This window comes from Egretta garzetta, unplaced genomic scaffold (assembly GCF_000687185.1).
Source record: "Egretta garzetta isolate BGI_Z169 unplaced genomic scaffold, ASM68718v1 scaffold923, whole genome shotgun sequence".
Taxonomy (NCBI): domain Eukaryota; kingdom Metazoa; phylum Chordata; class Aves; order Pelecaniformes; family Ardeidae; genus Egretta; species Egretta garzetta.
In genome coordinates this window covers 108,850-124,653 of record NW_009259193.1, presented here as the reverse complement: position 1 = coordinate 124,653, position 15,804 = coordinate 108,850, and the positions used below count along the sequence as shown (strand labels likewise).

The window sequence follows — 15,804 nt, the reverse complement described above, 5'->3', positions numbered from 1 at the left end:
AAGGGTATAGGGGGCCCCCTCTGCCGACCTGACGGGGAGTCACGAGATGTGTGCTGCCTTCCGGGAGCCAAGGTTCGAGACGTGGCCGAGAGGATGCCACAACTCGTCAGGAGAAGGGACTACTATCCACTACTACTATTTCATGTAGGCACAAATGATACAGAAAGCAGAAACCTGGGTAAAATCAAGGAAGACTTTCGAGCTCTGGGGGTACAAGTGAAAAACATTGGGGCCCAGGTTACCTTTTCCTCCATTTTACCAGTTCGAGGAAAGGGGGTGGCCAGAAATAGGTGCATAATGTACATCAACTCCTGGCTACATGGCTGGTCCCGTCATGAGGGTTTTGGCTTTTGTGACAACGGGGCATTCTTCGACAACTACAACCTGTTAGGGAGGGATGGGGTCCACCTCTCTAGGCGAGGCAGGGGAATCCTAGGCAGTAGGCTGGCCAACTTTGTACGGTGGGCTTTAAACTAAAGGACTTGGGGGGTGGGGTGCGCAGTCAGGTCACTCAGGCAGTCGCATCTGATGAGGGAACAAGTGTGTCCGGTCAGAACACCAATAAATGTGCCATAGCTGCATTCCAACTTAAGAACCAGAAGACCAACTGCCCTAAAGGTGGGCTTGGCTGTATCAGATCCTCTTTCATCCCTCCAGGGAAACCTTGCTGAACCAAGTGGGTGCCCTGGTGACAGAAGACAAAGAGAAGGCGGAGCTACTGAATGCCGCCTTTGCTTCAGTCTTCCCAGGCTCCCCAAAGTGCTCTGGGAACCGAAATCCTGAGCTGACGTTTTGCTGTGAAGAGGAAACTGTTCTGGCAGCAGTTGGTCTGACACTGCCTCACTGAACGTGAAGGGCAAACCAGGCCTGGGAACAAAACCAGCTCTGATGCCGAACAAACGGAATCGCCGAGGGTAGGGAAGAGAAAGACCAGGCTTAAGGTTAAACTCGTTCTTCCACTCCAATCCATGCCACAGCCATGGAATTGAAATTAGAGAAACAAAATCCTGTCAGAACCTTTGTACAATTTCTCTTAACGAAGCCTTGAACAACAAAGCCTGCTTACGCTACTCTGGGTGTACCCTGGGCGACGTGATTACACAGAGGGCCCCAGCTCCCTCCAGCGGATGAAGAGAGGTCAAGAAAATCCTTGGGTACTTCAGCCCGAGCTGCAGTAGCATCAGCCTGGCACATGGTTGCACATGGTGCTGGCATGAAGCGTACGACTGGGAAATGGAACAATGACATTATTTTGTGATCTGCAGGCGATGATGACGACCACAGCTGCTAACGTCTTGCTCCTGGAGAAGATCAGCAGCGCACACCTGGATTTCAACCAAGACACGTGCCATGGTCCTGCACCATGCAAGTGCTCTCGCTGCAGATGCAAGGGACGGGGCAGGTATGTTTGGACATGCTGCTAGCAGCCACCACTGGGCCTGCTTGGCAACGAGGGGAGGATCACATCTCTTTAGGTGATGCACTCTCATGCTCTAAAGGTCCAAATCTTTGCCAGCTTAAAGCTAACGGTGAAAGGACATGCAGCTTCCTGATGCAACGTCTCCCAAAAGCTTGCTGTTTTGCCTAACAGTGAGAAGATAAGCCCTGAAAACAGAAAATGGAAGAGGCACCCAAGAGCTGCATTTATTCTGTGCTAACAGATACTGAACAGAAATACCCTCCCACCTAGACACCCAAGCGTACACCCCCTGCTCCACAGGCAGCCGCCACTGCCTGCCTCAGCACTTTTTCAGGCTGCATGGCAGACCCAGAACTGATTTGGCACCAGGAAAGGGTGGGGAGTTCCACACAGCAGAGCTTGTGCGCTTGAAGTAGCGCGGTTTGCTTTTGTAGAAGATGTCCTCCAGCTTGGGGCTTGCAATCACCCCAAAGATGGCGTCAATGTTGGGAGGGTTGTAGTACTGGTGGATCACAGCCTGGCTAAGCTGATTCCCTGGAGAAACAAAAGATTACATTTTCATTAATCCTTGTAATTGAAATTGTGGGGCAGGCTGTTAGTACGCAATGTGTCCCTGCTCCCTGCACCCCTAATCGCACCGAGATCGCTACAGGCGCGGGGCAGAGTGGCTGGAAAGCTGCCTGGTGGAAAAAGACCTGGGGGTACTCGTTGACAGCTGGCTGAATGTGAGCCAGCAGGGTGCCCAGGTGGCCAAGAAAGCCAATGGCATCCTGGCTTGTATCAGGAATAGCATGGCCAGCAGGAGCAGGGAAGTGACTGTGCCCTTGTACTCGGTGCTGGTGAGGCCACCCCTCGAATGCTGTGTTCAGTTTTGGGCCCCTCACTACAAGAAAGACATTGTGTTGCTGGAACATGTCCAGAGGAGAGCCACAAAGCTGGGGAGGGGTCTGGAGCACAAGGCTTACGAGGAGCAGCTGAGGGAACTGGGGGTGTTTAGTCTGGAGAAGAGGAGGCTGAGGGGAGACCTGATCATCCTCTACAACTGCCTGACAGGAGGCTGTAGTGAGGTGGGGGTCAGCCTCTTCTCCCTGGTAACGGATGATGGGACAAGGGGAAATGGTCTGAAGTTGCGCCAGGGCAGGTTTAGGTTGGACATTAGGAAAAACTTTTTCACTGAAAGGGTTGTCAGGCTCTGGAATGGGCTGCCCAGGGAGGTGGTTGAGTCCCCATCCCTGGAGGTATTTAAAAGAAGTGTAGATGAGGTGCTTAGGGACATGGTTTAGTGGTGGGATGGCAGGGTTGGGTTAAAGGTTGGACTCGATGATCTTAAAGGTCTTTTCCAACCTAGACGATTCTATGAGTCTATGATTATCTGTCAGAGCAAAGCTGCCGTAGGGTTTGCCAGGGGCTCTCAGGGCAAATTTCAACCTGCTAACACATACCAGTTGCCCAGGCAGGGATGGGCTTGCGAGGCTGGCTTTCGTCATCCGTAGAGTCATCGCTGTTGAGATCCAGTCCGTAGTTGTTTGGATTTATGACAGGGGGCTTTGGATCTTTCTGTGCCTGTGGAGTCATCTGGTAGGAAGTGCAGGCAGGTGAGTTCTAGAAGAAGACAAACATATTCCACAGGGGTGAGAGGCAATAGCCCTGCTGCGCTTCTGGGTTGCAGCGAGACGCTCATAGGCCAGCACACCTCAATATTCCCCCTCCTGCTTCACCGCACAATTGCAAAACCCTAAGTTTGGCAGCTCTAAAGTCTTCACCCAAGAACTTGACCCAAGTTCTAAAGTTCTGACCCAATCGTAACTTTGCAATGCCTTGTCCTGTTTCATTAGGCTGTTTAATTGGCTACGCATGGTGTGAACACGCCAGCAACACGTGCATCTAATACCAATACAGCAGTTCTGTTCAACTCCAGCAAGGCTTAAATGGAGTTGTCACGTCTTCAAAGCTGGAGCCCAGCAACGCGCTTTAAATACTCTGCAACTGAGCTTCTGGGCTTGCTTAATAATATTAAAGTGAATATTTCCTTGTAGAGAATACGCACATGTCAGCTCAGGACAAACTGAACTGTAATTTCGATGGCAACAGCATGACTGAGGGAAACACAAGTGACAAAGAAGAACTTAAAACTGTGAATTTCACTGCCCATGAAACATAAGCCAGCCCTTCATCAGAGGGATGAGCATCTCTGGAGAGCTGGAAACAGTTTTATTCCCCATGAGACGCTGCCTTTATAGCTTTGTGTCCATTAATGTTAACTCATATCTGCTGGTTTTGCATTTAAAGATTAGAACATAGAGCTCTGGAAGGAGATAAAGATCCATGTATTTGCCTTCGACGTTTAAGGTGTGTACCTCACCTCCAGGATCCCCTCCAGGGCCCTCAGTAGCGAGGCACACTGCAATACAGTTCCACTGACCCTGCTGCCATCCTGTGGCTGTCTCCAACCCTGAGCTTAACACCACTTCAGCACTGCTGCTGCCCGTGAGGCTCGCCAGTATTTCAAGAGCTTAGGAAGGCAAGGCAGCTTAAACAGCCACTGCCTTATCCTGACCAGAAAATCCCAGTGAATGCTTGCCACTTCCCACCTTTCCACTTCCCAAAGGTCAGTTAAATATTCAAGGCCACCAGAATTCAACCTCAGACAACCAGGAAAAAAGTTTACAGAGCCCCTTCGTTGCTGAAAGGGACTATAAAAAGCAGAAGGGTCAAACTGCCCATTGTAACCGCGTGTTGGTGCTGGAAACAACATTCATCCCTTAAAGAAATTCCACCAGAGAGCACAGAATTACCTCTTGGTTTTCTTGGTGCTGTGTTTGGGCTCTGTCTTTAGCCTTTTGCTCCTCTGGCAGTTTCTTCTGTTCTTGCTCCTGTCTCTTCATCTCTGCTAGCCTCTGCTCCTCCTGCTGGCAAGCCGACATCACACATGAATTAATCGTATGAACTGAGCTACTGAGCTATGATAACCCAGGGATCCATTGTTCTGATACACAAGAGGAGCATCTGCTGCAAGTCTTTGTTAGTTGTGGTGCTAAGAAGCACTTCAACACAGTGCGAGCAGTGGACAAACACAAAGCAATGGGTTGAACTTTCCACACCAAGTGGCATGAACAAATGGACCTGCCCATTTAAGAGCGTTATTTGCCTTCTTCCGATAATGCAATGGCCTCATGCTTTGAAAAACCTGCTACTGACTTTAGGACACAAACATCAGAAACCAGATGACCGCCTGCAGATGTAAAAGTCTCTGCTACCAATCTTAGCCTCTCTTTAGACTGTGAACAGTATTTTGAGAGGCTGAGTCACCCCGCTGTGCAATCACCGTCCCAAACAGGCCAAGAGAGCCTCACCCTGTGAATGCTGAGCTTCTCCTGCTGGAGCTCAAGGAAACCAAAAGGCTGCAAACTCAAAGAGCAGGAGTCTAAAATAGGTGAAACCAACCCCACCCGGTCTCCAGGGCAGGATGAGATGTGCACAGGCCTGGCACCTTCACGAAGCCCCTGACGGGGTGAGGCACTTGCTGGGCACACAGGGACCCCCAGCAAGAATTCAGCTTCCTGAGGGTAGCTGGGGAAGGGCTGGCAGCGTGTCGATAGCGCAGCTCTGCTACGTGGAGCGGCAGCGATTTTGGGCAAGTGTTGGTGTATTGGGTTTCTGTGGCAAGGTCTTGGTAGTGGGGGGGGCTACAGGGGTGGCTTCTGTGAGAAGCTGCTAGAAGTTTTCCCTGTGTCCGCTGCTGGCCCAGGCCAACATCAGTGACAGTGGAAGCACCTCTGGGATAACATATTTAAGAAGGAAAAAGAAACCAGCTGCTGCTCAGTAGCTGGAGAGAGAAGCGAGAAGACGTGAGAGAAAGCAGCCCTGCAGACACCAAGGTCAGTGAAGAAGGAGGGGGAGGAGGTGCTCCAGGCGCCGGAGCAGAGATTCCCCTGCAGCCCATGGTGAGGCAGGCTGTCCCCCTGCAGCCCATGGTGGAGCTGATCTCCACCTGTAGCCCGTGGAGGACCCCATGCTGGAGCAGGTGGATGCCCAAAGGAAGGAGGCTGTGACCCCGTGGGAAGCCTGCGCCAGATCAGGTTCCTGGCAAGCCATTGCAGACCTGTGGGTGGAAGGAGCCCACGCCGAAGCAGGTTTGCCAGCAGAACTTGTGACCCCGCAGGGGACTCAACACTGGAGCAGTCTGTTCCTGAGGGACTGCACCCCGTGGAAATTATGGACCCATGTTGGAGCAGTTCGTGAAGAACTGTAGCCCGTGGGAAGGACTCACATTGGAGAAGTTCGTGGAGGACTCTCTGCTGTGAGAGGGACCCCACGCATGAGTGGGAGAAGAGCCCTCTCCCTAGGAAGAAGCGGCAGAGATGTGTGATGAACTGACCTCAACCCCCATTCCCATCCCCCACGCTGCTGGGGGGAGTAAGTAGAGAAACTGGGAGTGAAGTTGAGCCCAGAAAGAAGGCAGGGGGGGAAGGTTTTTAAGATCTAGCAGTTTTTCTCCTCTCCTTCTCTGATTTTGATTGATAATAAATTAAATTTTTTTTCAAGTTAACTCTGTTTTGCCCATGATGGTAACTGATAAAATGATCTCTCTCTATCCTTACCTCGACCCACGAGCCTTTTTATTTACTTTTCTCTCCTCTGTCTGGTTAGAGGAGAGTGATAGAGCAGCTTTGGCATCCAGCCAGGGTCAAACCACCACAGTTGGACATTTCCAATCCACTATTCCAACCTTCTGTTCTTTCTCACAAATCACCTCGGAAGCGCAAGTTGTCCCAGATCTTACATAAACCAAACAGCAACAGCCCCAATAGCAAAGGGTTTCCTACCAATTCCCAGCAATTGCTGCATGCAAGTCCTTCAGAAGGGACATTCCAAAAGCTACCCAAATGCCTGTGGGCTTTATCTGCGCTTCAGTGAGAACGCGTGCCGCAAGGCAAGCAAAAACCTGCGCCTGTTCAACTGCCGCGGCTTTGTTCAAAGAGCACAGATGGCCAAGGCATCAGAAGCTCCCTCTTCAACACCACAAGCAAAGCCGCCTGCTTGGTTAATCTACGCTGGCATGACCGCTGCAGACAATAACCTGACCAAGTCTACGGTCTGTGTTTGTGGCTCTGCTTAGGTGGCACAAGTGTAAGATTGAGACATTGCTTCTGAAGTCTGGGGTTAATTACTGTTTGATATCGAGAGAGGAACAGATACACCTGGGCACAGGAAGGGGGAAAGGCCAAAAACCTCCCTTCAACGCGTGTGTTACTTGTCCTTTCCTCTTGCGCTGCTGCCACCTAAAGAGCAAGCGTACCCTCTGACACAGACAGAGAGCAGACTCTGGCAAAAGCACCTTTGTCTGGCACGAGTTTGGAAGTGCAACAGCTCACTCATTGCATTCGCAGAAGCTTCACAGCTCAGCTGCTAACAGCAATGGCTACTGGAGTCAGATCCACGTGGCTCTGCCATTCTACAGAGAGTACTTACTTCTTTCTTCTCCATCTCCTTCTGGAGCCGTTCTTTAGCAGCCAACGCTTCCTTCTGCAGGCGAGCAGCCTTCTCCTGCTGTTCACGCAGCCTGAGAAACAAAGCAATGGACCATTACTCTCCAAACTACACAGGGGTACCCCCCCATCCAGTGCCTGCTGTGAGCTCTTTTCTCACAGCTTTTCAGGACATTCCCCACCACACTTCCTACGTTACTGAGCCCAGAATTCCTTCCTGGCAGCGTGGTACACCCATGATGGTCCAGAGCTGCGCTGACAGCACAAAGTAGGTCTTCACTGCTTGAGCCTTTTACTAGTGCCCCCCATTTCTGCTTCCGTCAAAGGCCCAGCACAGAATTCAATACGTGAATGGGTACTGCCTTACTTTTCTGCTTGGATCCTCTCCTGTTCCTTCTTCCTCTCCAGCTCTCTCTCCGCAGCCAGCAGTTTTTCTCTCTCCTGCTCTGCCTGTCTCCGCTCAGCAATCTTCCTGCCACGTTCTTGCTCCTCTTCCTTCCTCTTCTGCATTAGCTCCTTGTGCCGACGTTCCTCCTCCTCCTGGTAAGCCCAACAAGGCAGTTACTCACCTCACATTGCACAGGGACAGGCTCCAGAATACAGCAGCAGGAACACCTTATCTGACCCAAGTCTCTAGCAGCAGGCAAACAACTCAGGGCTGAAGCCCCAGTGCTTTCCAGGTAGGTGCATCACCTCTCCAGCCATTTCAGTGCTGGCCTCTCCCTGCCCACAACATACCCCAGCGGCCACCATGCTCTGCATCGCTGAGAGACAGGTCTAACCGAGAGATTTTAATTAAGGTCTTTAGCAAGAATATGTCCAGAACTACAGAAGAAACGTGGGGCACAGCCACCACAAACGGCGTACAGCACACTGCAGGAGCAAGCAGATGGCACACCACCACAGAGAGCTTTAGGGACAAAGCCCCTCCACTACACTGGCTTTCACTCAGTTGGTTCGCATTAGCTCTCCCGTTGGATGCCTTGCTTACAAAGGCCGGGGCAGACTGTGGCTGTTCTAACTGCATGCAGGATGATAGGATGGGCTCCAGCACAGACCTGCTGCAGTGCTTTTTGTTTTCTGGCCTCTTCGTCATGCCTGCGCCGGGCCTCCGCTTCCTCCATTTTCTTGGCAGCTGCTTTCTTTTTGATCTTCTCCTCTGCCAACCTTTCCTCCCGCACCTAGGACACACACATAGCTGAATACCCAAGGCTCAGATGGGACAGTTCTCTCTGCGTGTGAAGTATCACAGCAGGAAGCCTCAGAGATGCAGAGCTCCCACCCTCCCACGGGCCAAAAGCTTCCTTCCTCGCCACCAGGAGCTTTTAAAAAGGTAGTATTTAGGGAAATGACCTTCTTTTACACCTCCACAGGAAGAGCTGATCCTGTTCTGGTTTGCAGACATCTAATACCACAAAAGCCATCAGAATATAATCTCAGAACCATGAAATAAGAAAAGCCAATGGAGATAATTAAAGCAGACAAATTACTGCTATGGTCACAGACACAAATTGTCTAAAGTCTCAGGTCCAAGAGAGGGTCTGGAGGGAGCATGTTTATTTTCTCCTCTTCATCAATTAGGCAGATAGGAGAACAACTTTAAGTAGATAAAGCCTCAGAGCCATTAGGCTGGCTTTATCTGCTTGAAGTTCTTCTCCCATCTGGCTAACAGAGCCTTAATAAAGCCCATTTAGATTCATATTCCTGGAAAATAAGGGTTCCCACCCACCATTTGCTGTAACCAAGAGAAGGGCAGTCACTCAGAACCACCGAGTTTCTGGAAAGCTCTTTATTCAACTGTTCTTCATATCTCAAGCAGCCTCCATCCCACTCTTTCTGGAAGGCACACTCCTGTGGCATCATCTACCTCAACAGATCATTTATTCCCCCAAGTAAACTCTATCGGTATATTGGGCCTTACCTTCTCAGTCTTCTCATCAAATAGAGCTATCTTCTGCTCAATGCGCCTTTTCCTCTCTTCCTCTATTTGCTCTGCCCGTTCCCGAGCTCGCAACACTTTGCGCAGGCGCTCCTCACGCTTCCTGTAGGACACAGGACAACTTTATCATTGTAGCCCAGCTAGACGAGTCCCTTACAACGCGAACACAAGGCCAACAGAGACAGCTCCTGGCCAGCATGAAGTTCAATGAACCAAACACACCATTTGTTTAAACATTAGCAAAGTTTTTAAGCTCCATCTGAGGCAGAGGACTCAAGATGAAAAGCTGAAGCAACAGCCAGCTGGGATAGTTAACATTTTATGAGCATCCTAGATAGTTCTCAGGAGAACAAATACAGAATCACAGAATCACAGAATCGTAAGGGTTGGAAGGGACCTCAGGAGATCATCTAGTCCAACCCCCAAAATACGGTCTTTGTGGCATGAGAGCAAGCCAACAAGAATTTTTGCTGTATGAATGGAATCTGCAAGACACAAGACCGAGATACAGGGCCCTACAGGAACAGAGAGGGCAGCCCAGACAGGGCAGAAAGTGTGTACTCACAGCTTTGCCTCCTCTAGTCGCCTTTTCTTTTCTTCCTCCAGTTTTTGTTTTCTCAGCTGGTCAGCTTCTTGCTTTTTCCTCAGAGTCTCAAGCTTCTGTCTTTCCTTTTCCTGAGGTGGATTGAAATGCAATTATACCCACCTGTCAGGGCTTCTCTCTACCTCAACTTGCTCGGGTTAAGTGAGGGCCCAGAGGTAACACCAGGGAACCGTAGCCAGAACCAAGGGATGGGAACAACCCCGGAACAGAGCTCAGATAGCCTGTCATTTGGTCACGGGGATGGATGGGATGGAGAACAAGGCGGTGGCATTAACTTTAGAGAGCAAGAGCAGGAGCTGGGAAGTTGAAATGGAAGCATCAGCTCCTGAAGTCCAGGCAGCTTCCGCAGCAACTGCAGACAGACAGCATGGTGATTTATGTCGGTGCAAAGCAGCAGTGCTGATGCTTGGCAACGATACCAACGTCCTGCAGCAAGCTTAGGGGGCAGATGGTGCTCTAGGAAACACCTTGCTTGCTTCCACCCAGAGCTCCCACCAGTGCCTGTGCTTCCCACAAAGCTTTATCTCATGGTAAGCCGCCACCACGTAGACAGAGCGCTCACAGCTTGTGTCAAGCACACAGCCAGCCCCATTGTCATCTGGGCAGAAACGCAGGGCATTCTTCTCATGTCTCTAAACGGTCCAGCTGACTCTGCCTAGGCAAACTGTCAGCTGCAAGAGCACGACCCAGTCGTCGCTACAGTCAAAGCGAATGGATTAAGATAAACTAATTTAAAGCCAAGATTTGATACTGCAGATGCCTAATCATGACAGGCCTGGGCTTGGTACAACAAGCATGACGAAAGAGTCAAGTGATTACCTTGTGCTGGGCTCCATGTTGTAAACGACTGGCGCTATTGGTATCCAAACTGGCCAATTTAAAACTAATGATTATATCTTACTGCTCTGGTGCTGTTTAGTTGTGTTTAGCCCCCACATGAAAAAAGTCATGCAGGGAAGTTGCCCGCACTGGAATGAAACCTAAAATATAACATGGGGTGAACCGACAGCAACAAAGGATGTCAGAAGACCCTTTGCATCGTATTAACTCCTTTGCCAGTACAGACAGCAATGCCACCAGTGAGGCTGAAGCTGGAACCCTTCCCTGCTCCTCCTGCCTGCTGGAGTGTAGCAAGGCTCTCCAAGCAGTACAGCTGTGAGGCCTTAAGCAATATGAAGGAGTTCTGGCACGAGGTTGCCAGAGCTAAGCTAGGTGAAGGAAAACCGCCCTGGAACTGCCTTATTTTGCAGGCAAGTTGTTGGGTATTAGAAGGGTGAGCAATCTATGCCCACACACCAGCTTCTAGCACATCCCTAGGCGCGGCCACAAAGCTGCGCCCTTGTGCTTGCCTGGCACAGCCAGAGGGTGATTCCGGGATAGGAACTACAGCACACTGATTGGAGCCTGCTTTTCCAGGAACACTGACTTGTCCTCCGAGTTAAACACCAAATTGAAATGCAGATCAGGCAGGAGCAAGGGCTGCCCCTCAGTCATCAGGCAGTATTCCGACTGCAAGTCCGGCCCGTGTAATGCAACAATCCCGATTTATAACCAAACTGCCCAGTGTCAGCAGAACACAGGGAAAACCAACTCCCTTTGGAAATCTAGAACCAGATCTTCTCAAATCCCACCAACCCAAACAACCACTCTGCTTGGGGCACAGGAGCTTCTCCTGTGGTGCTGAAAGCTTTGCTTTGGTATCGCATAGGTAGAAGCTTCTGCCTGAAACAGCAAAGGCACGGTGTTTGTCTTGGCTGCTTGCAACAGCTATCCTGCACTGATACTGACGCCTGTTAGATCTGGACCCTGGCATACTTGTCTCACCGACCCAGCAGCTTCCTATCCAGGACAGCCTCACGTTCCTTCCTGCTTCAAAGGTCTGAAAAACCTTAGAACATCAGCAGTTTGGATTTAAGAGGCATTTGCTCAGATCTCACTTGTTAGAAAAGTCCTAGGAAGGGAGACTTTAGATGTGCAGACTCCGGTTACATACACACACCTCCACTGCAACAGTCAGAATCCCCTTCATTTTCACTTCCCAGTTTTCCTTCCCAGCTGTTACTTGCTAACACCATAGGGGAATGCTACTGTAATAAAGCTTACAGTCCAAATTCGAACTCTTTAGGAAGCTGACTAATTGCAATTTTATTTCGCTTATATAAGTGTAAACAGCTTAAAGTTACTACTTTATTTAATATGGACTGAAAAGTTTCTTTCATGCCTGTGCTTTAGCTTAGACTCCCATCAGACCATCACGCGCTGGCTTACACCAGTCTCATCTTACCTTGGGATCGGACTGGAGAGGAGTATTGTACCTGATGAAAGATTTTATCACTACATTTCTCCCCACAGAGCTCGGCGTCATGAGGAGCTGGTTCTTCTGCACAGTGTGCAAAAATGTTTTGAAAGGACGTACAACCTACGAGAGGAACACCAAAACAGTCCTCAGGAACGTAACAAACAAGCAGGTCTTGGTGAAGTACACCAGGGTCACAAGGATCTTACTTTGCTGGCTGGAAAGGTAGGGGATGGGGTCTTTCTTTTCGGAGGAGAAAGCCCTCCATCAGCTGCTTGCTGATTGTCATAGCATTCATCCACAGCCCGTTTGTAACTTGGCTTTCTCCTGGAAGAAAAACACAGCCCATCACACGTGGCAAATCCTCCCGACTGTCTCAAAGTCAGGTTTAAAAAAGGTCATAAAACTGTCCTAGCTTAAAAGACATTTCCTTGTGTATACACAAGCAGGTACCCAATTAAAAACATCTAGTGTGATAAAAGACACAAAGTCCTCTTTGCACAGAGGCAGAGAAAATGGACGGCAGAAGTTTCATGGCCACAAAATGAAGCCATTTAACAGCGTCTCAGTGGTGAGCCTGCTTTAACGGGACCACAGATCTCCAGAGGCACCTTCCAACCAGAACGGTTCTATAAACATACCTGGCACTCTGGGGCGGTTCCTGGGTCTCCCCGTTCTTATTTAAGTTATTTTCTGAAAAAAAACATGGTTACACAGTTACTTCCAGCAGAAGAAAGAAACACCTTCCACCACAGCTTTGAAAGCAGACGAGATTGAGCAGCTCACTGAAGAGCAAAAAAACCTGCCATGAATTATTCACAGCAGGACCTTGCTTGCTTTCAGCAAGCAACCACATGGCGCCATTCAAACCTGGAAGTACAAAATAAAGCAAAGCTGCCTAAAGGAACCTGCGGCACGCGGTTTGCACTAATGCAATGCTGCTGTGCACAGATACAGAACAGCCGCTTGCTTCGGAAACGGGGTTTGGTTGGGCCTCCCATAGCCCAGAGAACGTGCATCCCTGCATCTTCATTCCCACAGGCTTCCCAGAGCAGAGAATAACCCCAGCACAGTTTCCTAACTGCTAATCTCTTGAAACGAGTCCTCGCTTGTCTCAGGTTAGACTAGGCTTTTAAACTGGGTTCTCAAACAAACTAGCCAGTCTTTCAACTAACTCCCCAGTCAGCCTCCCAACAAAGCGGTGACTTTCTAACATCCTCCAGATGCTACCATTGGTGCTCGTCTCCTGGGGCTGTTGGTTTCTGGTGACAGTCCGAGAGCGAAGTGACATCCGTGGACTTTGGAGATTCTGTAAGAAAAGCAAATGGGTTTCAGCACAATTCTCACACAGAAACAGCGTGATGTCATTGTGACAAGGTCACCATCTGCAACGTTACCAGAACGCAAAACCGCATGCATAGCACAAAGTGTTGGTGCCAGTACCCAGAGCGAAGCCCTAACCTCCAGCTGTGCAAAATACCCCGGGACCCCATCTTCTTGTTAAATTCCTCGATGTCAGGTCACCACTAGAAGCATAGATGTTAATGGAACACAAGTATCTGCAGCCCAGGGTTGGCTGCTTAAACTGAACAAACTCATGAGCTATTAAGGACAAAAGCATTTCACGTTGGAAATCTGTTTGTGCTCTCCGGACCCCTGCAAAGAGCCAGGCAGGGCTCATTTTGTGGGCAAACAGCAAGACAGCAAACAGCTCATCTCCTTGATTTACCCGCTTGTGTTAGGAGTGTGATACGCATTGCTATCTGCTGCCTTCGCACTTACGCTGATAGAAAATCCCGTTGTGATAATGGGTTTATACGCCTGTGAGAAAGCAGGCAGTGGCCTTGGGAATCTGCGCTCTGCCAGCAAGATAAGCATTAACTCCACTCCCCAAAGGAGCTGGGAAGAGAAGGAAGCAGCAGCACGGACACTTGATCCTCCCCAAATGCTTCTGCAGAGCCTCATCCTAAGGCATCTTGTACCCAACGGAATGACATAGATCCAATTCACACGAGATCAGGCCCGAGAAGAACCTGACCTTTAAGTAAGAGCGTGAACACGGGTACTGTCTTTATACGTTCCTGTAGACAAAGGTGTCTTCTGGTTTGAGCAGGCTGCCGAGCCACCTCATGTTCGCACTACTCACGGCTCCCACAGGAAGCCTCTGGCAGAAACCGAACCGCCTCTGGTTTGCCAAGAAAACAGCCGATGGGTCGATATGGCAAGGCAACCTGGTGACAGGCTAAGAATGAGATGGGCTGCCAGGCCCTGCTCCCCACCGAAGAGGTATGGAATAACAGATGAGGATCCAGGACAAATCACACACCCTGCAGGGACGAGGCTGTATTCATGAATTCATCAGGGTTCGGAAACAGAAGATACAACTCCTCTGCTCACAGGTCTGCAAAGCAGTTGGCTCATTTTTGAATTCTCCCCATTTTCCCCATTAAGCTTTTCTACAGTTGTAACCCACACATGCTAAAAATCCAGAGGCACTGGAAAAACCGGGTTTATTTGAACTTTTGCAGATCTACTGACAAGCGCAGCCCTGAGAGCATGTATAAGCCTGTCCCTGCTCAGTGAAGCGCTTAAGGCCATGGAGCTCCGCTCCGTTAATTCAGGCTTCACTTACTGAACATTATTCTGGACAAACCACTGGCAGAATCCTGGGATTGCTTCCTCAGGAGGGCACTGAGAATTGCAGAGGGCTACATTTCGATCTGAAGGATATTTACAAATTTCTGTGGCTGTCTTAAGACAAACTGACAAGCTTTGAAAAATCTCCAGGATTAATGAAAGGTCAAAAGAAGCTTTAAAAATACAGAAATAGTAGCAGTGTACAAATGTCCAACTGAACAAAACCTCCCTGGACTCTGAGAAGGTTATTTATCTGTATAGGGTCAGGACTGGATTTTCAAACAGCTTATCTCCAGCAAGAGGCTGCAAAGCAGGAGCCAGAAAGCAGGGCTGGACTGAATGCCAGTGGTACCAGGGTGGGCACTCAGTACCGGCGTGCATCAACCCGCCATTGACACTTAAATAGACGTACGCAGCATGACAGAGAGGATGCCAAAGCTGGCCTTGGCCTTGAAAGCATCTGAAATTGTAACGCCATACTGACAGAATACCTCTGCTTGCATCCAGAATGAGCCTTGGGTCATGTGTGCCCATTTTGCAAATGAAACTTTACAGGTTTTTGTTTTGCCAGTTTTGGAACTTTGTGATTAAAGCAGACTTGACGACCTCGGGCTTCCCCTGGCCTGCATATCAGAAATAGGGAGGCTACGGATGGGTTCAGTGCGGGCTGGCTGCTCTACGCCATCTTTATTTAAGTGCCATGCAGCAGGTTGACCGAGTGCATTGATCTGTGGCCAGAGTCCCCCAATAACGACCGAGAGGTACATTCAACACGCTCCGCTCACAAGCCCATACAAACAGAAACACTTTGGAGCTCTGCTCAAGCCTTACCGAATTGGAGGGGGTACAAGGTCCAGGAGGCAGCCTAGGGGGGAAAAAAAAAAAAAAAGAAAGGGCAGCCACATTTAATAACATCAAGGAACCTGGGAGGCCACTTGTTGTCTGCAAGCAGCGTACTTTATACCAAGAATGCCACCATAAAAAAAAAACAACTCCAAGCAGCCCATTAAGGAAAAAGAAATATCTTAAAGTAGTCTCACCCAGTTTTGAGAACTGTTTCTTCATCCTCTGGCACCTCTCCAGAGCTGGAGACTGCAGAAAAAAAAAATAAATGCCGGAGCTATAATGTACGGACACAGGCCAAGCCTCCGTAGGAGCGAAGTTCACGCAAGGCTGCTGCGGAGGCTTTTGCTCTGCCTCCTGGGTCACTGCCTGCAATTCAAATCCACGCTGCTACAAGTCAGGGCAGCCGAATACACCTACACAGCACTAGAGGAAACGCTGCCTGCAATTTTAACATAAGAAAAGGATGTTTTCAATTATAGATGAGTTTAGAGTGAAGTAGGTTTAGGCTTCGATTAATTTTGCAGGTCTGTGCCCAGTTATTAGCAGTAGTTAAATCCAGTGTTATTTACAGTC

General features: G+C 49.5%; 1 protein-coding gene across 1 annotated transcript in view; it reads right to left on the bottom strand.

Annotated features, from left to right (window-relative positions):
- Nucleotides 1-1,657: 1,657 nt before the first annotated feature.
- LOC104123510 (inner centromere protein) overlaps nt 1,658-15,804 on the bottom strand; it is an 18,935-nt gene continuing 4,788 nt past the window's right edge. The window contains exons 3-16 of the mRNA XM_009635769.2: nt 15,426-15,477; nt 15,217-15,250; nt 12,979-13,057; nt 12,390-12,441; nt 11,958-12,075; nt 11,737-11,871; nt 9,414-9,523; nt 8,831-8,951; nt 7,968-8,090; nt 7,277-7,449; nt 6,893-6,983; nt 4,216-4,329; nt 2,863-3,022; nt 1,658-1,954 (exon numbers count right to left, since the gene is read on the bottom strand). Coding sequence (XP_009634064.1) covers nt 1,740-1,954; nt 2,863-3,022; nt 4,216-4,329; nt 6,893-6,983; nt 7,277-7,449; nt 7,968-8,090; nt 8,831-8,951; nt 9,414-9,523; nt 11,737-11,871; nt 11,958-12,075; nt 12,390-12,441; nt 12,979-13,057; nt 15,217-15,250; nt 15,426-15,477 — 1,577 coding nt within the window. The 3' untranslated portion in view covers nt 1,658-1,739. The remainder of the gene's footprint in view (nt 1,955-2,862; nt 3,023-4,215; nt 4,330-6,892; nt 6,984-7,276; nt 7,450-7,967; nt 8,091-8,830; nt 8,952-9,413; nt 9,524-11,736; nt 11,872-11,957; nt 12,076-12,389; nt 12,442-12,978; nt 13,058-15,216; nt 15,251-15,425; nt 15,478-15,804) is intronic.